The sequence below is a fragment of the Perca fluviatilis genome, chromosome 2, assembly GCF_010015445.1.
Source record: "Perca fluviatilis chromosome 2, GENO_Pfluv_1.0, whole genome shotgun sequence".
NCBI classification, from domain to species: Eukaryota; Metazoa; Chordata; class Actinopteri; order Perciformes; family Percidae; genus Perca; species Perca fluviatilis.
The window spans coordinates 33868064-33893294 of record NC_053113.1 but is presented as its reverse complement, the minus strand read 5'-3'; the positions used below and the strand labels follow the sequence as shown (position 1 = coordinate 33893294).

General features: G+C 41.8%; 1 protein-coding gene across 12 annotated transcripts in view; it reads right to left on the bottom strand.

Moving 5' to 3' along the window:
* LOC120547286 (muscleblind-like protein 1) overlaps positions 1–25231 on the bottom strand; it is a 76582-nt gene that overhangs the window by 26651 nt on the left and 24700 nt on the right. For all 12 annotated transcript variants that reach the window (XM_039782827.1, XM_039782817.1, XM_039782851.1 and 9 more), the window contains exon 2: positions 24092–25123. In XM_039782827.1, coding sequence (XP_039638761.1) covers positions 24092–24265 — 174 coding nt within the window. In that variant the 5' untranslated portion in view covers positions 24266–25123. The remainder of the gene's footprint in view (positions 1–24091; positions 25124–25231) is intronic.

Sequence of the window (25231 nt, the reverse complement as noted above, 5' to 3'; positions counted from 1 at the left end):
AAGACCTGTGGCAGAATTCCACTCACGGATTAACAACAGAGACAAAAACAAGACCAGAAGAAGAAGAAGGTAGACAGTTAAAGACAGGTACGAAAACAGAAAGAGGCCCATTAATATTAATCAAAGCAGTTTGTCTGACTGATTTCAGCAGTGTCTTTACTAGCAGATATCTACATCCTCCAAGGGTTAAATGGTGCATTGCTTGCCACCAGCCTCTCTCCAATGTTCACTCCAGTAATCACCCATTCATTCTAAATTATATTTTAATCTACCCATCCCAAATGACTCAGTCCAATTTAACAACGCATAATCCAAAAGCCTCTGATCTTTTCTGCATTCTTTCTCTCTGCACACGCTGCGTCTGAGCTCTCCTCAGACTACCGAATACCGTGACCAGTATGACAACTGTAGAGTCTGGATAGCCACCGTCCCAAACTCAATAGTGCAATAATAATTCTCTCCCAATGGCACCGCCTCTCCCTCCTGCTTCCAAAGACAACCATCAATCAAGAAAACGCCGTCTGGCTCAAGGCCGTGATGAGAATACACAAGCACAAACGCATGCACACACGCACACACGCACACACACACACACACACACACACAAGCCTGTGCTTTCTTGACCAAAGGTTCCTGTTGGCAAGCACACATCAGACAAATTATGACATCAGATACAGCACAAAGAACGGCCTGTCTAAGGACTGAGAATGCTGCCAGACTGCCCAATAACTCACTTACTCACTCTCTCTCTCACACACACACACTTTAATACAGCACATTTATTAAGCAATACACACAAGCTGGAAACCACTGGCTCATTATGCCACATGTAAGGAAGTCAATCTGATGAAAAACATGTTGTTGATTTTTTCTTTGAAGACAATGGGGAAAAACATCCTGTTTTCTTTCTCTTTCTTCATCTTACCATTTGCCACTGCTAATACCAGATGTCTATATAAGTCTCATTATCTCTTTCCAATCATTTATCAAATCTGGAACACCCCCCGGTGCATTAGTATAATAGCCTGGATCAGTTAATGACCTTAAAACCTCATTTAACTGGGCAGAGGGATAAGCCTTTGAGACAAAGACAAAGATAGATACGCGGACAGGAGAAATACAGGCAGTGAGAGACGGAGGCGATGCAACACAGCACGTAGACACTACGACTAGAATAAAACAGCTGCTGATTTCACAGAAAAACACTGCTCAGAAAGTGAAGCTCCTTTACGTCACAAATGACGCCAAGTCCGCAGAAAGCTTTTAGCCGTAGTGCAATCAATTAGCCAAAACACCAATTACAGCCCCCAAAAGCACTACTTAGCCTGGCAGTGTGTTAGCATGTTTTGGGTAGGTGCAAGTACAAAATCGTCAGCCCAGGAAGCTAATGACGGGGCAAAATCATTAGCCGTCACAGCTAATGACAGCACTCGGCCACTGCCAGCTGCACTGTTCCTCGTTTGATATCCACTATTAGACGTGTCTGAAATGTCTAGTTCAAGTGGTCCATGTTAAACTAATATTTAACTGTTTGATTCATGTTTACAAATGGTCATAAGCATTTCCTCTGCTCAGTGATGTGTTAGATAATAAACAGGTGTGTTATTTATGACCTGTAACATTGACCACATCAATTACGGGCCATTTTATTATTTAAATTTGGTCGAGTTTCGATAAAAACCTGCGCGTTTCGCTCGCAGGTTTCTCTATAGAGCTCCCCCCACAGCTTCGGAATAGATATTTGGCAACACTGTCGTAAAAACTCGTTGGCGACTCTCCCCCCTCCCATCTTCTCCCTCTGGTCATGTGCATTTGTTTTCAAAGAAGCCGGCAAACGCAACCATGTCCACTGAGATTTTTCACAAAATATTACCCTTCTCTCCCGGGTCCGTAACATTATTCTTTTTTCCTACAAAGGCCTTAGAACGATGTCGGAGCAGAAGCAACTTGCGTTTGCCAACATCAAGCTGACAAGTTTCTAATCAAAGATACTTGCAAGTGCAACTGCAAGAACGCCAGGTCAGCATCGGATTTGCAGGCTTCTGTTTATCTCAATTCTCGCCATTCTGAAAACACAGGTCCGATGTTTTCTCGTGTATGTGTCTCCTCGCTCGGTCAGTCTGCCGTTTCCTCTTTCTCTGTTCCTCCGACAATGCTTTCCTAGCTTTCTGCTTCTTTTTTGCCGGCACAGCCATGACGATAGTGTGAAAAACTCCATGGCTACCTTGTTCTTATAGCTAGCCGGTTCCTGGATGGGGGCGTGTAGCGGCCATAGACAGTGAAAGAAAGTTGCGAGGGTGGTTTTTCCGCTCACAGGCACTAAGGGGAGGCGAGACGGCCACCATTCAACCCGAAAAAAAGTCATATAACCATTCTAATGACTCTGAAGCTGTTCAGTTAAGGTAAATTAAGCTAAAAAAAACTGCATAGTTCCCCTTTAAGAGGCTGCCCTGTCCACACTGTTGTCAATTTTTTTAAGAAATAAAGTCAGTAATAGCTGCCCAAGATGTTTTTGGAATCTTTCTTAGTATGTCATTGCTAGTTTAATAGCAACATAACGCTTGTGGCTGAGACCGTTGCTTACTGTTTGGAATAGCTGCCTCCTATTAACTGATTGATATATCTTTTCATTGATTAATTGGTTTTTAAATTAATTGATTTATCATTTAAGTGCCGTCACAAGTTCCAAGAGCCCAAAAATGTCAATTCTGCAGATATATTGATATATTGTTTCAGCTCTTCTCCCAACCAAGATGCCTGGCTTCAAACCTGTGTGTGTGTGTGAGAACCCTGTGATAGACCCTGTCCAGGGCTTTTTGCCCCAGCCAGCCTGCAAAGGATAAACAGGTGTAGATAATGGATGGATGCATACAGGCCCAGTTTAAATGAGCAAACGAAGTGCTCCAAATATGCAACCCCATTAAGTAGCTAATTATTTAGTTAACTTGGAGGCTATTTAAGTGGGGGTGACCATCTATAATGCACGATAATGCAAGATAATGCAAGATACTTACCCATCTTACTCACCCTCCCAATTTGGAATAAAAGGAGGCTTTCCAGTTTTTTTTTGTTTTTTTTTCATTCAACATTGCATGAATGCAGTTTAAAGCTCCAAACACCTGAGGAATGAGACAGAACTTTGTAACCTGGGTAGAGACATTTCTGTGGCCAGTAAAGTGAGGATCAAATTTTGGTATGTAGTTTAATAAACTGGGGTGTTAGCTCCCTGATTGTAGCAAAACAGTACTGTTGTACCAAATCAACATACATGTATTTGGAAGTCACCTTGCTATCATAAGGCAAACAAGTGTGTGCTAACGTGTGTTTACTCCCAGAAAGAAAAAGCTTTCCAAAATTTTTAAAATAGCAGGAGAGGGGATTGGCAGGCCACAAAAGCAGCTCAATGATCTATTTGACAGTAAGCCTGGCAAACTCGATTCCTTTTAAGGATTCGGCTTATTCTGAGTCACTCACTAAAATGATCCGGGTTGTGCGAGTCACTTGAGTCACTTGAGTCGGTATTGATCTATAGGCAAGCCGAGGCGAGCTTGCAATGTTTCGGACTGTCTGCTCGACCTAATTGCATTTTAATATACTACATTTATACACCAAACCTACAGTAGGCCTAGCTAGGCTACATGCAGAACATTGTATGTTAATTCAGAAGTGAAAGAATGGCTTTTGTTGCGGATTTGCTTTACCCTGAGCTCGAGGAGAGCCTTAACTCATTCGTCTGCTACAGATCCACTCATGATAACGTAGCCGGCTACGTTATCATGCGGGAGCCCGCGGGTCCTCGAGGACTCGTGAGTTCTCCAGTGGTCTGCGAGCTTGCAATGTTTCCGGCTCTGAGTCTGCGGGTCGGGAAGTTCTTATAACCTGTCCCGGACTGTCTCTCTGCTCACTCAGTCGCTTGATTTGACTTGTGGAGTTGTTGTTGCCTACGAAATTGTAAGTTATAAAGCTCATGTCAGCTAAGATGGCTGGGACAAGTAGTAGCTAATGTTGCAAGAGGTTTGTGTGTGGCGCTGTTATCATTTTAGATTGTATTGTAGTAGGATTTAACTGATCCGAGTTAATGATGCTAGAGACTCGCAACTCATGAGTTAATTTAAAGAGTCGGGTTAAAGATCTGAGTGAGTCACGACTCAAACAGGTTAATTTGACAGTGCGGTACTCAGAAAGGCCAGACAGATATCTGTGGATGCCTCTTTGTTTTGCTTTACGTCATTGCTGTTTTAATTACATAACACTATGAATTATGAATTTTGGGTTATTCCCTTAAGTAAAGTTTGCAGAATTCCAGATTTCCAAAGTTGTGTATAAAAGGTTCAGAATTTCAGTCTCCAGCACTTGCATATTTCACGGTGGGGCAGCCCTGAACCCTTTGAGGACTGTTGCTTACTGCTTTGAAAGTGAATTTCCCCCATGGTCAGCAGTAAAGTAAGCAGTAACGTTACGAGCCAGCGCTCTAGGGGAAAGAGAAGCAACAGAAAACTAGATGGATTTTGTAAAAGTTATTTATTGCACTATTGGAACGTCTGTATGTAACTTTACAAATAACAAACAAAGGAGGTAAACTACAAAGGAACGCAACCAAAAGAAGACTCCTAACTCAGAGTTTGACTAAATTAAAGAAATGAAACCTTAAACATGCCACTTCACTGTCCAAAAGGACAGGATAGAATCCAGGAAGTGAGATGAGCGACATCTCAGCATCTGGACCAATCTCACACAGGGGACCACACATACTACTTTACATACATGCAAAACACCAGAAAGGGTTAGTCCCATAGGGCGGACGCTGGCCGAGGGAATAACCACTAGCACAAGCAAGAACTAAAGTAGGTGGTAAAGGGATTAAATATAATGTCAAAGTCACTGAATCGGCAACAGAGCCTCCTTTTCATCTTTGCTCACTATGCTCCTTTCACTGCAGTCATATAGCCAAGACTTGCTCATTTTTCGGTTGCTTGTAAAATCTGTTCGAAATGGAGGATTAAAATGAAAAAGAGTGTACAATATGTGTGTGTGTGTATGTGTGTGTGTGTGTGTGTGTGTGTGTGTCGCTCTCTCTCTGGAGGGTGCAGTATAGGTGGCAAGTGTTGTCCTGGCTCCTGTGGGAACGTCATTGTAGCATTGTGTAAGGCAAAGTCTCTAATTAGCTTTGTTCTTATTAAGCCTACAACACTATCTCCCCTCACACACACACACACACACACACACACACACACACACACACACACACACACACACACACACACACACACACAGTGATGTAGAGAAAGCCACAGCCCCTGAGATCTGGCCCTTCTTCTCTATTTCTCTTTCAATTAACCCTCTTCCTCCATCCTCTATCTGTTCATCTTTTTCTTTCTGCCTTCATCTTTACTTCACTCCCAGCCAAAGCATTGTCTGTTCACAATCTCTAAAGTTGAGTCTAATTCAGGTTTATCTCCCATTCACTGTGTCAAGGAGGCAGGCAGAGAGCAAACCCATTAAAACAGTCTTAATGGAAGACTGGTGAAGAGGCACACAGGATTCAGCTTTTAGGCCTAATTATTTTCTGCCCATCTTTGTAATGCTCATTCTGCAGATATATTGGCCTTCACTAGCTGCTGGGAATTAGGCCTCTTTCATTTTTTACATCCAAACCTCCCTCCTCTTTTCATATCTCGATCTTCCCCTGCACGCTCTCTTTAGATTGCTTCACAGCCATTGTCATTAAGTGTTCATCTAGAGATGGACGAAATAAACTAAAACGTTTTTGTGTCTTTTTTTTTTTTCAAGAGAGATAGAGAGCGAAAAAAAGCAAAAGAGAAGATTAAGTTGTGAATGAACAAAAGATGCTCGATGACAAAGACTGGCAGCTGCCTTTGGTTTGTGCTGTGATCTTTAGCAGCTACACTAAGTGGCTCCAATGTGGAAACAGAAGACGCTGTTGGCAACAGGCACCGTGCTGTCCTCAGTAAAACCTGCACGAGTGGACACAAACATGACAACCATATGAGTGCACAGAAATACATGATGTGCTTGCTTTGTGTACTGAACTCAAGAGGGAGTTAGTATCAAATGACAATATATTTTTCTCCCGATCAGGATCAGATGCAGTGGAGTCAGATGGCTGGAATGTTCTATTCTATTCTACTTCTGATGAGTCATGGGGGACAGACGTGGCAGATAATTATGAGACCACACCCTGAAGCTCTCAAGTGGGAGGGTAAGTTGATAGACGCGAGTAGAAGCATCTTTTCTCGCATATGCTACATGTCAGCACACACACACACACACACACACACACACACACACACACACACACACACACACACACACACACACACACACACACACACACACACACACACACACACACACTCTCCTATTCTACTACAACGAAGGATGTCACTGTACTGGCATCAGCAGCTAGTGTCATTGCCTCGAGGTTAAAACAGATAAGAGAGGATTAGCATTCACTCCATAAAATGATGATACCCACCCTCCGCAGGCGCGCACACACACACACACACACACACACACACACAACACACACACACACACACACACACACACACACACACACACACACACACACACACACACACACACATGGCGAATGGCCAGAATTGTTCTCCATAGCCAGTGCACAGCTTCTCTTTTCAAAGACAAAACGTCAAATCTAATAACAAATAGATGAAGAGAAAACGAAAGATAGTAATACAGAGCTACAGCACATGATCCTTGTACCGCCAACAACTGAAAAAAAACGTCTGATTTAAAAGAAATAAAAAAATAACAATAGACAAAATAACAGATTCATTTCAGAATTTGATTTAAGGTCTTTTAATTTATAGATTTATTTCATGCTGGAGTTATGTATTTCCCATCCAAGAATACTCAGCACAAATATTTAAACAGTTAAATAGCTTCTTTTTTTTCTCAAGACTTTGGCGTCACCACTGCAGAGGACCATTCAGCATGCCGTTTTCCCATAAAGATGCACAAGAGAGGGAATGTGAGGGACAGAGAGACAGACAGACAGAATAGGCCAAGACAGAGTCGTTTGTAGGTTAAGGATATGTCTTGTTGGCGCGATATGAAAAGCATGACACAGTGTTTCTTAATTCCCCCCCCACACACACACACACACACACACACACACACACACACACACACACACACACACACACACTGCACGACACGAGCAGAGGGCCATCACTGCGTAGCGCCTTTAGGCTGCACACTCATCCACATCGATCCACATTGATCAAAGTCGGCTTGTACCACTTCAGCAAAGAGCGGGGTGATCACCTTCCCTAAGCCTCTCTAACAATGGACTCATCCGTTGTCAGAGATGCCACGTATTGTATGCAGTCACAAAAGCAGCGTTGTGTATCCGGAGCCAAAATCAAATAAAAAAAAAAGATAAAGGTCAGATGCAAATGCAAACAAATTTGGCCTAAAATTGAATTGAGAATAACACTGAAGCTCAAATCATTTGTTTTGCATGAACACAAAGGATCTGACGGTAATCTCAGTGTCATTAGGATCAGATATTTTGTGACATGTAGTGCAGTCTGGACTTCAAATATCAGCAGGAAAGCTGCAGTGAGAGCCTGCACGGTGACAGACAGAGTGCTGTCGGCAGACCCAACACAACACAGCTGCTGTATCTCGCTCTGATGGCTGAGCCTGATACCGCTGTAATCCAGTTAAAGCCTCTTGAAGAATGACAATGTCCAACAGCAAGCCCTGCAACATGTACTATAACAATAAAGGGATATTACAGACATTCTTCAATCTTGCACGCGTCAAACAGACAACTGACACGACTCCTGCTCACTTCCACGCTCTCCTCCTCTGTTATTACTTTCTCTCCATCCATGCACCATCTATCACATCTCTCACATCTTTTTTTCCTCTCCATCTGTCCATCACTGTCCACGCTACACCATTTGATGTCTATGCACCCATCCATCACTCTTTCAATTCGTTTCATTGCTGCACAGTCTCTTTTCCTCTCTGGCTTTAATCTGCTTGTTGACACCCCCCCCACACCCCCTTCTGTCTGTCTGTCACTGCAGACACATTCCTCGCCTCATATTTAATGTCATGATGGTGCAATTACAGATGCATGGCATTTCCGCAATCAAATTGGCTTCTTGGGTCATTCATATCACACCTATTTTTGTTGTTGCTGCAGATTTGCATGATCTGCATGTTCAGGGCTAAAAAAACAAACAAACAAAAAAGACATAAATGGACTTTACAGGTTGCTGTAAGATGGTGATACAGAGCTGATGTGTAAACTTTTGTAGAAAGAAAGAGGGAAAGAGCATGCTGAAAGCAGCAAAAAACATCCGCTCCATAATGGTCATGAAGGATCAATATTGCATGGAGACAAAGTGCTGCTAAACAGTGTGGTTTCTGTTAATTAGCACTTCTCTAATGATCTCTCTCTCTCTCTCTCTTTGTTTCTCCCCTTCCTTCCCCCATTCCCTCGCTTTCTGTACTTCCCTCGCACTCGCGCACTTTATTGCTACCTTCCATTAAAACCCTTTCTTTCTTTCTTTGGCGTCATCACTTGTTGATTGCTCTAAGTCTGAATTCTGTCCTCAGTTCTGTCTCAGCAGAGAGAACAGAGCGAGAGGAGGTATCCGAGTTCTTTTCATAAGCGTGATAAATATCCCACTCATGTGTTTGTGGCTGATGGCTCTCAAGGATGAGATTTAATGAACCTCTCATCCAACTCTGATTATTTTCTAATTAGAGGAGTGAGTGATGGTGGCAATGAGTAAATTCATAAATGCATGTTTATAACTGCAGGGGTAAAAAAAATAAAACAACAAACATGGTAATGACAGACGCAGTTGAGCCTTGTTTACTGCTCTCCCTTGGGAACAGAGGTTGTTTGACAGAAAGAAATGTTTGCAAATTACAAATGTAAATCAAATTCTGTTCATAATCTAAAATATGAATGCGTCTGGAGTAAATATTAAAATGTTTTTAGTTGCATTAATCAAGCTGGACTTGCCTGCTAACAAATTCTATATCTGCGAGCATATTTTTCATTATGATGAGCTGTAGGTGTATACCTATTGCTTTGATACTGGTTCAGAGACCCATATATGGCTAGACTGAGTTTAGGAAACGAAAGCTCTCCAGTTGAAGTCAGGGTTAAGTTCGTTTGAGATTGTTGTTTTGGTCACATGATAATGCATGACAATAAAATAAAAAAATGTCATGTCCCGTGCTTCAAGTCACTTTTGATCCCAATCGTTCCCTTAGAGGCTCTATCAGGCTGTATATGCTTTGAGCTAAATGCTAAAGACACTATGCTAATATGCGGTTGTTTAGCAGGTACAGCGTTGACCATGTTCACCATCTTAATTTTGTGTGTTAGCATGCCAACACAAAGTACAACTGAAGTCGATAGGGATGCCATTAGTTTTGCACGTATTTAGACATGAACCAAAGTGTTAGTTACAATTTTGGACTTGATGATGGTGCTACATGAAAAGTTAAGGGGTCATTGAAGGTACTCAATCCATCCAGTTGTGTCAACCCCCACGGTGGCACTAGATTATAAATCAGGGGATCACAAAAGTCAGAAGGATTCATCCTCTTGGAACCATAAATGTGTAGGCTATGTATTAAATGTTATTTCAGTCTGGACCAAAATGGTGAATGACCAACTGACAGACATGCATTGTCATCTCTAGAGCCATGTTTCCACAAGGTTATCACATATAGGCATACAGGAATTCACACTCACAATCCTACCTACAGGCAATTTAACCTAACCTGCATGTGTCTGGACTGTAGGAGGAAACATGCAAACTCCACACAGTTCTCCACACCGGTTCGCAGTCGGTTCTGGATTCCAACACTGTAAAGACACGTGCTGACCTCTGCACCACCATGCCTGCCCTAGCCTATATCCACGAGGTTCCACTTCCGGGATTGCTCCAGTGCTGCAGGAAATTCCGCTGGATGCATGTCTTTTCGCTGATGTCTGTTTCCTTCCACTTTCTTTGTGTTGGAATATTAATCTGATTAATTTCTGAGGACTATGGTTAACTGCTCCTAGACTATCTGTCCAATCTGAGTTTTCTCTCATACGACTAATACAACTTTTGAACGTACACGTTCCACAAAAACAAGTTCCTTCCCAAGGCTATATTTTGCAGCGGGACCGAGCGGAGCTTAGCGCCACCCACGACGATTGTGATTGGTTTAAAGACATGCCAATAAACCAGAGCACGGTTTTCCCCCATCTCGGGAATGCTGTGTGGACTAGCCAGACCCTCCTCGGCAGCGTGTGGAGGATGGTCTGGCAAAGCAAGACCATGTCTGCCCATACCGACTTCCATCCAAAATAATGACACTTCTGCCCTTTTGTTTCACTTTGATCAACCGTATTTTGAGCTGAGAATGATATTCACACACTAATTTCAATTACAAAATGTCTGCAATACCATTTACCAGACGGACTAACGGATTGCTGATTACCTACCTGAGGTGAATGCTCATGTTTTTATGTCGATTTTTTTTTTTTTTTTTTTTTTTTTAATTTTTTTGTGTTGTTTCTGTGTTTAGATTTGAAAGTGAAGGATTATGCTTCAGAAGTGTGACTGCATAGTGCCTGTACTCCTGAGATCAGATGAAGAGCAGAGGGTCAGTGACAGATAGAGGGGAAGAGGAGACGGAGGATAGGCAAGACGGGGGGGTGGGGGGGGGTGCACAGACTTACGGCGCTGCTGTGAGACGAAGGCGGGCAAACAAGTTGGCAGACGACTCGCTGTCCTGGAGTGAATTAATGCTCCATCGCCCCCACCCTCCATTTACTTCTCCCTCCACCCCCATACACCTTACTTGTCTGCAGTCTAATTTAAATGTTTGTTTTACTGCATCACTCTCAAAGAATTACAAATGGTGTGCTATAAAAAAAATAAGGCGGGGGGGGGTGATCGGTGTACTTGGAGAAAGATGGGGAGTTAGATTGGTGAGGTGGGGAGGGGGGCGAGACAGAATAACTGGAATGGATCAGGCCATAACTGATTAGCTATTCTGTTCACAACAGCAGTAGCAGCAGGAGCAGCAATAGCAATGGGACATCACGACTCAGCATGCTGATATTAGCTTCAGACCATCCAGCCTCGTACAGAGACAGATACAAAATGCTCGAAAACTGTCATATTTGGCGAGAAGTTTGCATGTAGAGAGTGGTAGTTTGAGGCAAAATTAATGTTTTGGTAAGTGGATGATTGAAGGTGATGAAGGGTGCCAAAAGGTGAAGGAGAGACGATTGCATGTGGTGAGAGGCTATTGCTGAATGCCCTTGTATGTATTTTGGCTCTGATGTTGTTGTGTCATGTCTCCGTGCTGATGCAGCATGTTTAAAGATGGATACGTGTGTGTTTGCGTGTCTGTGCTGAGGCAGCGTATCCACAGATGGATGTAGAATTGGTGGCCTCTCTGAGGACAGAGAGACATTTAGAGGAGACGTTTAAGGGAGGACTCGCTCGTGAATCGAGCCAGACAAAGTTAATAGCTGCTGGCTGCGTTTTCACTGCTTACTTAATGGCAGTGTGTTAATAAAAGCCTCCTTTTATAATGTCCTGTGTAGGCTGAGCCATGCGAGGAATCAGATATGGTATATCATATTTAGTTAGGCCCAAAATATGTATTCTATTAATGGATCTGCAGAGTGCTAGATGATAACAGTTAGAAGGCGCACACCCACTTGCTAACACTAATGTTTTGGAGCATCTCTTACACCAATAACATCGCTTTACAAAAACAGCTCAGAGGACACTCATGTACGCACACAAGCACTTTAAAGGCACAATTCAAAATACAAAAGAACTACAATTTAACATACCTTGAGTATGGAACCTGCTGTCATTCCTAAATTGATTGTCAGTTTGTTTTTAAAGTCAAGCTAAAATTAAAATGTGTTTTCGCTCAAAAATCAGTAACTATATCTTCTGTGTTTCTTTTGACTTGTGCACTCAATTGGTCAAAATTGTAACTGATATTCCATTTTTATTATATTTCTGCAGTGACAGTGGCCCTCTACCTAAGTGCTCCCTAGGAAGCGTGAAGTCTGGTGGGAATCAGTATTAACGTTAGCAAGCTATGCTAACTATCTTCCACTTTCCAGACTCCCCGTAACGACAATAAAACCAAATCCTCCAACAATGTTAAAGTTCTGTTACATATATCAGTAATGTATGTACACTGAAGTAAACCTTGACCATGTTACACATTAATACATGTTGAGAAACATATGCTGATTATCATCTTGTACCTCAAATGTACATTATATATGTTTATTTATATATGATCATTGTGTCCATAGTTGATGTTTCTAAGAGTGACACAAGGTATACATCTTGCTTTTGGAAACATTGGACTCAAAGCCTGTATATGTTTTTATAAATGATGCCTCATCGGCACCATTCTTAAATGTTTTGTATTGTTTTATAACTATAACTATATATATATATATATATATATATATATATCTGTATTGTGTTGTCTCTATGGACCTCTGTGTCTTGAATAAAGATGAATATATAATATACCTGTAATTTATATGGTAAACCTACTGATTGGATTAGAGGTCGACCGATACCGATAGCTAGGTTGGGCCGTATTTGCCATAACCGATTAATCAACCGATAGTATTTAGAATTGATACTGGATAAAACAGTTGACAAAATACATACATTTTTTCAAAAAAAGTCCACACGCTTTTGCCAATAATCAAAATAATAATGTCATATTTATTGATATTACACCCACGGCAATGCTACACAAGCATGTGTGTTGTCTAAAACACATGTTCTCCTACATATTTGGAGTCATCCAGTGCAAAATAAACATAATGAGCATTATAATTATTATAAAGGACAAACTATTTAATTTCAAGCCATGTTTCCATCTTAAATAGTGAGCCATTCTTCTCTGTAGAACGGTTAAGAACTAGCCTGACGTGGTCCTACTCAGATTCTAGTCAGAATGTGAGTCTGAAACCGTTCTACAGAGAAGAATGGCGTCACTGTTTTGAGATTTGGCATACATTTGGGCCTTTTTTGAAGAAATGTAAATAGTTTGTCCTCTAGATGAATTATAATGCTCATTCATTGGATAGACCTACAACCAATCAGAGCAACGGCACTCAACGCAAGAACTCAACACTGTGTATCGTCTCCATAGCAACCACTCTTTGCACAATGCATTCGTTCTAACTTCCGACTTTTAGACTTTTTTGAAGCTGGATATATCATTTGTTGCGTGTAAATATAAACGTGGATAACGTTAGTGATAGTGACATGCTCGCTACAGTCGCATTTCTAGAGATGAATCGGCGAAAACACGTTTTATTTCAATGAGACACGCCACGGCTTTGTTCTAACGCCGCTGGGCGCTCCCTCTCTTCACTCAATCTCTATCGCGCTCCACCATATAACGCTACCGTGCTTTCGGGCAGTTGTTGATGCTCCTCCGCTGAGGATTTGAAAATGAATGCGCTGTCGATTCTACACATCTCAATTCTCCAGCGGCAGCCACTAGACGGATCGTGGACGATTTGGGTCGGACTTGCGTTTATTTTTGTCAGTGTTTAACCGCTTGAGGTAAGTTAGCCTAATGTTTAGCGTCATCTCAACCTCGAAAGCAAACAAACATACTGTTGTGCTGTTCTTTCTCTACTAATGCAGCATCTATTCAACAAATTAATAACTTTATAATGATATGACAAAATTTACTGTATACATACCTTTTTGCTGTCGATGCTTTAAACGCGCATCTGATGTCAGACTTCTCCGCACAGCATGTGCTCTCCGTGCAGCGCGCAGTAACACGTGTCGAAAATAAACAACACGAGGCATCAGTGATAGTTTTTATTTCGCCTCTAGAGGCCGCTATTGTAATGCATGATGCCAGCAGACCCTTCTCAGCTCTCACGTACTGTGTAATGAATGACAGCGCGCGCTTCTCAGCCGCTCCAGCAACAGACGCAACCAGGAAAAACTATTGGTATGGATTTTTGCCGATAATGATAGTTCCACCAATCAACTATCAGTGCCGATTAATCGGCAAAACCGATGAATCGGTCGACCTCTAGATTGGATATTTAAGACTATGCCCTGAGTATATTAAGTGACATGAGCAATCCATCTTAAAAAGGTTTCTAAGACAATGTCATTATAAAATGTTGTGGTTTTGCCACAGTTATATTCATATAAAGATTTTAGATTTGGGAAGAGAGCACTGCTATAGGAGCGGTAATTGCAGAAGATACCCTTAGTTGAGGTATTGGAATCTGTATCAGGAGAAAAATGTTGTTGAGAAAAATCTGTTCATTTAAGACCACGTTCACACTCTTAATTTGAAACTATGTTTCTCTGTTTCGGCCTTCAGTCAACCCTGAGCCACAGTAAAAAAAAAAGAAAGCAAGAGACAAACATATGTCTCCCCAATATATGATCGAAAGTGATACAGGAAAAAAAAGATAAAAATCACTGTGTGTGAAATGGAAATTAAAGTGTCTGGCATGCCAGGGAGGAGAGAAAAGAAGGTGTGTAGGATGGGTTGACTAAAGACAGATTAACAGAGGTAATGAGAGGAAAGGATGAGAGCGGAGATGACAGTAGAATACAGATACAGAGAAGATTATCACTGTTGGAGTATGTTTCCTTTTCAAAGAGTTCTTATCTAATATACTGCATCCCTCTGTGCACACACACGCACACACACACACGCACGCACGTACGCAAACAACTCTACTTTGCCCGACCTATTCTCCTTTTATCGGTTCTCTTTGCTTTTTTCTCTCTCGCACTCACCCTCTACATTTGTTGTGTCTTCTCAAGGACTCTGAAGTACACTGTATATGTAGGTCACCATACATTGCTTAGCTTGTGTTTAAGGGGCTGCAGCACATCTGTACGCCAGGTTGTGGGCGTGTGTGAGTTGTACTCTCTAAAATACAGCTTATAATTATTGATCACTCAGACAGGAAAAAAAAAAAAAAAGTGCTACTCATAACAGTGTACACAGTGGTAAACATGAATGCTTATAACCAACATATTTCTGAACATACGACACATACTGTACATCAAAGTACTTAGAGGTTGTTGCTTCATTATGGAGTTTACAAAAGCTGCAGGGTTGTTTTTTTCTATTTTAATCATTTCAGTCTCACATTAATTATTTAGGTACTTCGGGAAATGTTGAACAAATATAAAAAGACCTTATCTTTTTTTCATTGCAATGCGCTTCTCTAACTAACTCCCAGATGGTAGGTATGTCTGAGTCTTTTTTTTTTTTTTTTACTTTGCCTTTGTTTGATGATGAGTCATTACACAAAGGGGAATTGGTGGAGACCAAAACCACACTCCAGGCACACTGATAACAACCTAAGGCTTTTTTGGCATCTAGGAAAATTGTGCTTCTTACGCATGCAATTCTAAGAAAATATTGCAAAAACACACTGTCACTGGCTCCGTTTTATAACAGCCATTATACCCTTAAAGAGGCTGTTTAAAGTGATCGTGGGGACATTATGCACATCCACTTTGCCATAATGACACTATGCCCTGTTTCATTGCAATAATAAGTTCACTGATTCTCAAGGACATGTGGCATCACTAGGACGATCTTCACTTTCAGCATAATGTCATGCAAAATGACACCCAAAAACGGTGTGGTAAGTTTTCATTAAGCTCTAACAGCACCTTTATAGGCCTTTCAGTTAAGGACATGATTGTGAAGTGTCTTACGCCACCTTCACACTGGCAGTTGAAATTAGCTCCGATACGGCTTCGAAGTCATTCATTTCCTATGGAGATTCGCAGACCACATGCGAATGGGTCCGAACCAGGTCCGAACGAGTGCGGTGCGAAAAAAATCGTGTCAGTTGGTCATCCGGATGACCAAAAAATTAAACTCTTGCGAAAGGCTACGGACGGTTCCTATCCGACGGACGTTAGCGTTGCTATGGTACTGATAAACAAACCTGCTAATGCTAATTGGTTAGCTAGCAACAGACATCGAACTATTGACATTATACCGCTATATCACATTTAACCGACCTGACATGTCAACATCCTGGGCAACTTTTCTCCACGCAGCAGCCTTTCTATTTATATCTCTATAAGAGAGGTCATAGAGAATTGTACATTCAGACACTTATCAGTCGTTCTAGTCTCTCCGCCATTTTTGTGAGTCGCTTCCGAAGCTTTTCAACGGTGTAATACGACGTCCGCTGGGGGCGTATTGCGTATTACGGAGCTGATTTCAACTGCCAGTGTGAAGGTGGCGTAACAGTACCCAATAAACTGGAGCTGACCAGCATCTTTGAGGTCTAAGTGTTTTGCTAAATGGCCAAGAAGCCCGAAAACAGCATGTCTGGTCAACTGTACACTGTCCAATTCGCTGATCCAGTCTTCATATGACACCTTTTAGCCACTGCAGGTGGACTGAGTGTAAAATTAACACCCCTGGGGCATCAAATATAAGGCAAGTTTGTCTTTAGTTACTGTAACAACAGTCAGGTGCCACACTGGCCAGAAAACTTTTGAGACCAAAACATTTTAGTACTTTCAATATAAAACTGTTTATTTATTTGTTAATTTTTTTTGCTTTGTCTTTGTTAAACTTTTGGACTTTTGGACAACCAGACACTTTCTCTGACAATGAGCCAATCAAATGAAATCAAACCAATGGCTCTCTATCAAACATTCTTTATGAGCTGTTTGTTTCACTGGCTCCAAACTCTCAGATTGCTGTATTGAACCGTATATGTGTAATTTACTCAACTATCCTCAAATAATGTGCCACTCTTACTATTGTAAGAGATACAGAAAAGAATAAGAGGGGTGTGAGATTAGTATAATTAAACAACTTGTTATTGACCCTAAACAGCTACCTTACGTTCACAAAGCTACAAAAAGATGAGCACTGTAATTCGTATGATTTCCACGTTTTTTGTTGTTGTTGTGCACACACACATTGACATTGACATGACGTGTCACACGTTTTACAGTTGTGCTGAGGCTCCACGCAGAGCTCTCGCCGTAGCCTACATAAGTGGCCTGATGTTTATACTTGTGCACTGGTGTGTGCGTCGAGCCGCATGTGTGTGTGTGTGTGTGTGTGTGTGTGTGGGGGGGGGGGTGGGAGTGCCACCGAAGTGAGAGAGTGCCGCCGATTAGCTTCGGAGCGAGTAGCGACTCTAGAGTCATAGTGAGAGAAACAAAGTGTCTCCCCTTTGTTTTCTGACCACTGTGGGAAATCTGGAGCAGTAGAAGTTAACTCTCTCCTTGATTTCACGTTGTTTATGGAGAAGGAGAACCAGGAAATGAGTCGGGGGAAATGCAACGCTACCAAGCCACGGCTGAGCGACGTGCATCGCCGCGACGTGTAGTTACATTTTTCGAGAGGTGCACGTCACGCTACGGCGTAGGGTCCGGACCCTGCGCCGTCAATTCGACGCACAACTATAAAAAGGCCTTAAGAATGCGGCCGGCCGCGCATGAGCTAGTCGGGGTGATGTGTGTGTGTGTGTGTTAACACACAGGACTTTCAGGCCAGGGAGCGGAATTTGCTTCCCAGGAAAAAAAAAGACTTTCACCCAGGAAATGCTTGTTCCCTACAATCTTTTTCTGAAGATTCGGTGCCTAAAGTGGGTACCCCCAGGATTCTTCAAGTTAAATGTAAGATGTTTTAAGACCTACCCTACGAAGGTGGAGTAATGCCGACATTGCTAGCTGATCAGGAACCTGCAGGCGGGTCTTCCAGCTCCGCTGTTTCATTAGCGCTAGACTGACTCGCACGCTGATCTGCTGGTTGTGCTAACCTCAGCCCCAATGCACTCCGCCTCGGACGCCAACTTGTCCGCATCTCTGGCCAGACCTTCAGACACTTGCCCATTCTAACCAATGAGCTAACTTTAGCTTTTTAGTAGCACGGTGCGAGACGTTTTGTTTTCTTTCCTGACAACTGATTGATTCGCGCCCGAGCTAAGGGCTAGGCCAGAGCTAAGGGCTAGGCCTGAGCTAAGGGCTAGGCCAGAGCTAAGGGCTAGGCCAGAGCTTGCTCATCATGTCCATAGAATTATGATAAAACACCATGTTGCGCCAATATTATACATGTGTCTCTTATGCGCACACTGCGCACATTCCGCGGTCAAGAGCGTAAAGAGAAACACTGAGGTAAACAGTACAGTACTGTCATATAACATCCAAGTCACACCAAACGGAGTAAAGTTAAATTGTAAAGTCACACACTCATTTATACTGTATGATGTTAAGGTATTTATTTAATTTTTTAAAACCTTTGTAAACAAAATATAATACTTTGTGTACGAAAGTTAAGACTTTTAAGGCCTTATTTTGAGAATATTAAATTTAAGACTTTTTTTGAAGACTTTTAAGACCCCGCGGGTACCTTAACTTTCGTCGACGTATAACGGTCACTTTTTCTTGCCGTAATCTCGAGCTGTGAGGGAGGTCTGAAGCCGGCATCATAAAGCTCTGTAGCCGATGTCCCGCGACCAGCCAGCGGTCCCCTAGTTTTCCTATGATATCGTACGTCTTAGTGTGCATAACTTTACGAACCCGTTCATGAGAATGCGTTTCTTAACCTGCTATCTGGTTCACTTCATGTTTCCGTTTTGCTGTTACACCAAATGTTCAATAATTACAGTGCACACCTTTCACATATTTCAGAATTAAGATGGTATTTAAATCTACTAATAGTTCATTCAATGAAAATAATGTGGGGGAGTTTAATATGCAGTTCCAGATTTTTTATCTCATTCTCATTCCTTTCGATTCAATAAGATAAACATGTGTTCATATTTTCTGTCATTGTCAATTCCCACATAAAAGCATCATGGGATTTTGTATTATCATACATCAAATGAGCAGGTGGAGTCCAGACTCTAATAAATTCATATATTCAGTGAAAAAAACACAATATACTGTGGGATTGTGGGAATATTACATTCCTCCACTTTGACTAACACCACAAAATTAAATTATGAACTGCAGAAAGATCTAGACAAAAGAACAAAATTAGGTGAAGGTTCAAGTAAGGGTAACGCTTTGGTAAATAGTGAAGTAGAAATGCACCCCACCCACAATATAAATACATGTGAATGTCAACTGTTTTTTTTATCACTTTGTATTTGAATTTTAAAACATTGTGGTAATTTAATAATTTGTGGTCTTGATTATGGGCTGCAGGACACTAAGGTTGAATACTGGTAAAATGTACAAATTGCCAACCCAATCCTTTCATGTGAAAAATTTAAATAATCAGTCCAAGTCCATGCAGCATATTCTCCTTTCAAACTTCCCAGCTTTGACAGAGAAATGCATCTACAGTATATTTAGCTTTTAACCGTCATTCGTCCCGAAAGAACATAAAGTAATCACTACTCATTTAAATATCCAGGGCCACTTTAAAGTTTCTCATGTAATATTGTTTCCTCTGAAGCAAGTAAATAAGTAAATTGGTAATTCCTGAGTGGGCTTGTTAGACTGCATGTTAACACTGAGTAACAATTTCTATTCGGGGCTAAAATATAATCAGCACAAAAAGACAAATCTGTAGATAGGAAAACAGCAATTACTGCAACCACTCCCCAAAACTAAAACCCCATTCCTCATATGTGTTCTAATATAATATATTCCCAAAAGTAAAAAAAATTTAAAAAATTAACAATGTGTAAGTATATGTACGCTTTAACAATGTACCATTTTTGTACCTTATAGAGGTTTTAGGGCCCAATATTCCACTTAACATATTACTATTAACAACAGCTCCTGACAATTATAGTGGATATGGCAAATAATAATACAACAATAATGACAAGGTTTTCCAGAAAGAAATATTTAAAATGTCAATAGAAAGGATACAAATCTTAATGAAAATAAATTACGTGGAAATTTAACCCACTCAGACAATTTCAGTTCTTCTGTAACCATGTCCATCATACTGTATTGGAGCTCCTGTGGCTCTCTGGCTTACACCTGTTTCCCATCACAGCCCCAATGGTGAGTTTATTGTATTTCGTCAGCCTAAATACCCCCAGATTAGCTTTTTATTCACTTACAATGAAACCAGATTTGTCTCCAGCTGCTAATAGCAACAAGCTGCTGAATTCCTGTGGCTGGAGCCAAAAGGACAAGCAAATACACCATTTTCTTTACTTTTCTTTAATCATAGACAGTTGGCTGACAAATTTAAAAATGATTGTTTGTCTGTGCCCTTAAAAACTGTCTGACTGTTAAGTCATATGAGTGTTTTTTTCTGATCTGGCACCTCTCTGGGTAAAGTTTCCACACAATTAAAAATGTGTGGAAAATTTGTGGAGTTTTTTGTGAACACACTTGCTGTCAGTTTTAAGCATTTAAACAAACAACCAATGTTTTCAATACTAAATGAGTACATTTACACTAAATCATTTTGAAGTTGTGCTGTATACCCTGACAGTTTTCTTTTACTTTCCTTTGTAACTGTTGTAATTCCAGATGGAGAAGATCAGTCTCTATGTAATATCAGCCAATCATACAGAGTCTCTGCCACTGACTCATTTCCTGTTTTCCCTTTATTGTTCCATTGTCACACCACCCATCAAATGGAACTTTCCACTACATTCACCTTTTCTGAGATAACACTAAATGACTGAATGAAGTGAATGAAATAAAGACAAACATTAACAGACAAACTGGTAAGCCTGGCGACTGGCAAAATACTGTAGTCTAAGAATAAAAAAAAAAGATTCAGAACAAAGTGCATTTATTAAAACAGAGAATAAAAGAATATTTGAATACAAAGAAAAAGATGGAAAAAGCAAAGGAAAGCTAACTATATGCCTTTTTTAAAAGCTCCAGCTACAGGCCCTCCCTTCCTTTGCCGGCCTGAATTTCATCAAGAATGAATTAAGGGCGGGTGTTATGCCAAATTGTCCAGGAGTGCGGAGCCACGTGTATCACCATCCATCCCTTAACTCCCTTTTTTCTCTCCACATCCTCCTGTCTGTCCTTCCCTATCCCCTTGACTCTCTCTCCATGCCTAGCTATGTATTATGAATTCATCTGCAGATAAAGCAGATCTATCATTCTGTCATGGAGACAGGGAGGGGAGGTAGACTGTGGAATGCCCTGGCACTGAGAGCAGGGAAGGGCACTGAGCATAGTGCTACGCTTCCTCGCACATTCCCTGCTGTGCCTGCTCTCACCCTCTCCGGCTCAGCCTGCATGTCTGTTTCCATGATCCATGCGATTCCCCTGAAGCCCCCCTTTTCCATTCCTGTCTTACCTGTACCAACCAAACCCACCCAAGCAGCCCAGAACTGTAATAACACAGTGCTTGGCTTAACAAGAACCACCCCGCCCCCTCCATTTTTAAACCACGGTAAGCTGTGGCCTGGACTGGCCTGGACTGGCCTGACTTGACTGACTTCCAGCTCTGGTCTCCAGTTAGACTGAATAACACCGTGCTTGCCAATCAGATAGGAGACAAATTACAGGAAATGTGCACAGCACGGTGAACATGACTCTAGGATTCAGAATCATTGTGTGCTCGCTTGAGCCAAAATTCCCAGATTGACTTAACCGATATATCGCTGTATCCAACACATATCCAGCCTCTGGAATAATGAGGCAGCAGGCTGAAATGCTGCACTGTGAGTGTGTGATATGTGTGTGCATATGGTGTGTATATTCTGCATATGTACGTGCACATGTACCTGTCTTCATAAACTATATTACTGTTTATGTTTGGCCCTCAGCCAGGACACATGCTGCCACAGCTGACCCTTCACACTCTCCTACTGTTGTAGTTAATTATAAGTGTGACCAGATGTATATTCACTGGGAACTGTCTACAGTATGTTTATGACTGAAGGGATAATTTGTTGTTTATAATGCATTTTAATTAATTTTATTGCCTCATCTTCTCTTCTTCTTCAGTTGAATTGAGTTCACACCTGACTTTGTCTCTGTAGCAAACACATTTTGAGAGAAATTAACTGTGAGGGTTTTTATCAACTTGTAATCAAATGATTCCTACTTAACCTATCTGAAAAACATTAGCTGACAACATATTTAAATTTTTTTTACCGCTCGTGGCGACTAAAGCATGATTGACGACTTTGTGGTTATGTTTAGGGAGGCAGGGTCTTGCGTACAGTTCATATTGAAAAAGTCAATGCTGAATTGGTTCCGAATGGTCCTAGGGATGGCAATGTTGGTGGGTCAGTCCACCACTTTGGTCCAGACTGAAATATTTCAACTATTGAATGATTTGCCATTAAACTTTGGGCAGACATTCATGGTCTCCAGAGGATGATTCCTGCTGATTAGGTGATCGCCTGACTTTTCCACGATCACCACCACAAGGTTGACAGTTGTGGTTTTGAGTGAAGTGGCTCAAAAACTAGTAAAAAATTAGTTAGCGCCATCATCAGGTGAACATTTTAGTTTTTTTTTTTTTTTTGGGGGCGCTTTTCCACCTTTAATTTTTGACAGGACAGCTAGGTGAGAAAGGATGAAGACATGCAAGAAATCGTCACAGGTTGGATTCAAACCCTGGACCACTGCGTCAAGGCATAAACCTTTCAGTACATGTGCACCTGCTCTACCCACTGATCCAACCCAGCCACACTACATTTTAGTTTGTTTAATACTTACAGTATACCTGCACAACTATTGACATTCTCATGAGCTTCAGCTGTACTTTGCTTTAGATTCTCATTAGCAAATGTTTGCATACTAAATTGAAAACTAACATGGTGACAATAGTCAATATCATACCCAACATGACTGACAGCTTCACAAACTACTAATTTGGCTGGAGAATCTTAGTCTTGTTCAAAATTTAACCAAAACCACAAACCTCCCTAACTTAGTGATTTCATCGCTTAAAACTAACCACTCATGGGACTCAGGACCTAAACTGTCTGTGGTGTCAAAGTCCAGCTCAATTGGCACCAGGCACCCCAGTTACCTTCCTGCAACTTCTGTGTTTCCTCAATGCATTTTAAAGGAAACATGAATGCTGACAAGATTATAATCACTGGCACTGGCATGTTTTGTCCAGTCCAGGAAGTGCCTACATTCTTGCACAGTAGCATATAAACTGGTATATAAATTTGGTTGGTTGACACTACCATGACAAAATGACACAAAGATCTAACTCACTTATTATTGAAAAAAAGAAAAAACTAAACTCAGGCCCTTTCGTTACAGTCTATTGACACTACAGACTAATATAGATTCTAATCAGCTATGCTTTTGAGCATCAGGAAAACATTTCATGCCACAATGAATATGCAGCATTCTGTACTCAATCCATTAATATTTATACTGTATATATTATATACATATTTATTTTCTTTCACAACTTCTCAACCTGGTCCATTGACTCTTTCCATCTCCTCCCCTGTTTGATTTTTCTTTCCCCCTGTCTCTGAGAGAGAGAGAGTGAGATGAGCTGCATATTGGGAGTATGTTGTCCCAGTGCCAGGGCAAAAATAGACAGTAAATTACAGAGCCTTCTGAGAACACCCCACTGCGCTGCATGACCTCAAAATAACACACAGACATACACTCGCAGACTCACATACAAACATGAAATACACAGTGTGCTGCCCTACTTCTCTGTTTCCCATTCAGCCTGTTGATGTGACGATCACACAGAAACCTTCGCAACGTGCCAACCGACAGTCCTGCGCTAAAGTTGTGTGCCAGTGAAGGAAACTCTGAGTCTGATTCACAGATGTTAATGCGATCACGGCCTCATCTCAGCTCACCAAGACACACATGCACACTCTAAAAAGGATTTATACACATATGTATTTATCCCGTTGCCATGGCTTAACGTTATGGCTATAGAAACAATGCATCACGTTTCATTACAGCTTTACCTTCTCTTTAGGTCTAACAAGTTTTGGCATCCTTACACCCCAAAATAGAGCGCAAAACATCCTGAAGACAATGCTTGTCAACACTGCACGCTAGAAGACGAAAAAAGACAGTGATGAATGAACATTACAGGTGCTTGTCATGCTCACCTTGAGCGAGTCAAAGCAGGCAATGACTCTGCCGTTTTCCACTTGACAGCTCTTGGCAGGGTGGGCGAACTTGCACTCGCTGTCCGGTCGTGAACACGTTCCTCTCTGGAATTCCCGACAAACCTCCAACGTCAGCCACTTTGTGTCCCGGATCTGTGTCATATTCAACGCCATTTCGAACCAGGCAGGAGGGGTCGATTAAGAGCAATAGATGTCCAGCAAATGCAATTACGTGCTTCTAATGACACTGGGGCAAATAATGATAAAGAATAGATAAAGGACATGGGAAAAAGATATTTTTAAGAGGTTTTGTCCCCCGGGTCTGATTCTAAGGTGAAGCCTGTGAGGCCTGGGACTCGCCTAACAGCAGCCCATCCTAAGAGTCTGTTTGTGGCTGTAATAGGAATCCTCCACCGCCTGTCACCCCGGTCCTGGGCTGGTGACGGCCACAAGGGTTTGCTTTGTAATCGCTCTCTCTCTCCTTCTCTCTCTCTCAAACACACACACACACACACACACACACACACACACCAGTTCTGCCAATCGCCTCTCTCCTCGGCTGAACTGTCAGATGAAAAGAATGGCAAAACACGTTATCGATCGAGCTGGCCCATGATGAAAAGATGCAGGGCTGTAGGAGAGGAGGAAGGAGGAGAAATATGAACAGAAGGAGGAGGATGAGGAGGAAGAAGGCTGTGGTTAGACAGGACGGGCAAAGAGACAATCTTCTTCCGCTCACAGGAGCCGATAAAAGCTGTGTGTCTTCAGTATCAGGCTCTGTTTGCAGATTAGTGGGGAGTGGTTGACTTCCACAGAGGAGGGCTGAGTGGCATGGATGGAGAGAGGTCTGACTGGCAGACGGAGATGGAGGGAAGATGGAGTGGTTTGGAGAATGGCTCAGTGGACGGGGCTGGCAGTCCTAGGGCTTCAGGTGTGGCTTGGAACTCTGGCAGACATGAACAGGCACAGAGGCAGAGGCAGCTTCAGTGGAGCCAAACAGCCACAGGGGTCACCGAAAGAAGGCACTTCTCTCTGTGGAGAAGAAGGAAACAGTGTCAGTGAAGCATGGCTTAATGCACTCTCTCTCACACACACACACACGCACACGCACACACACACACACACACACACACGCAAAAA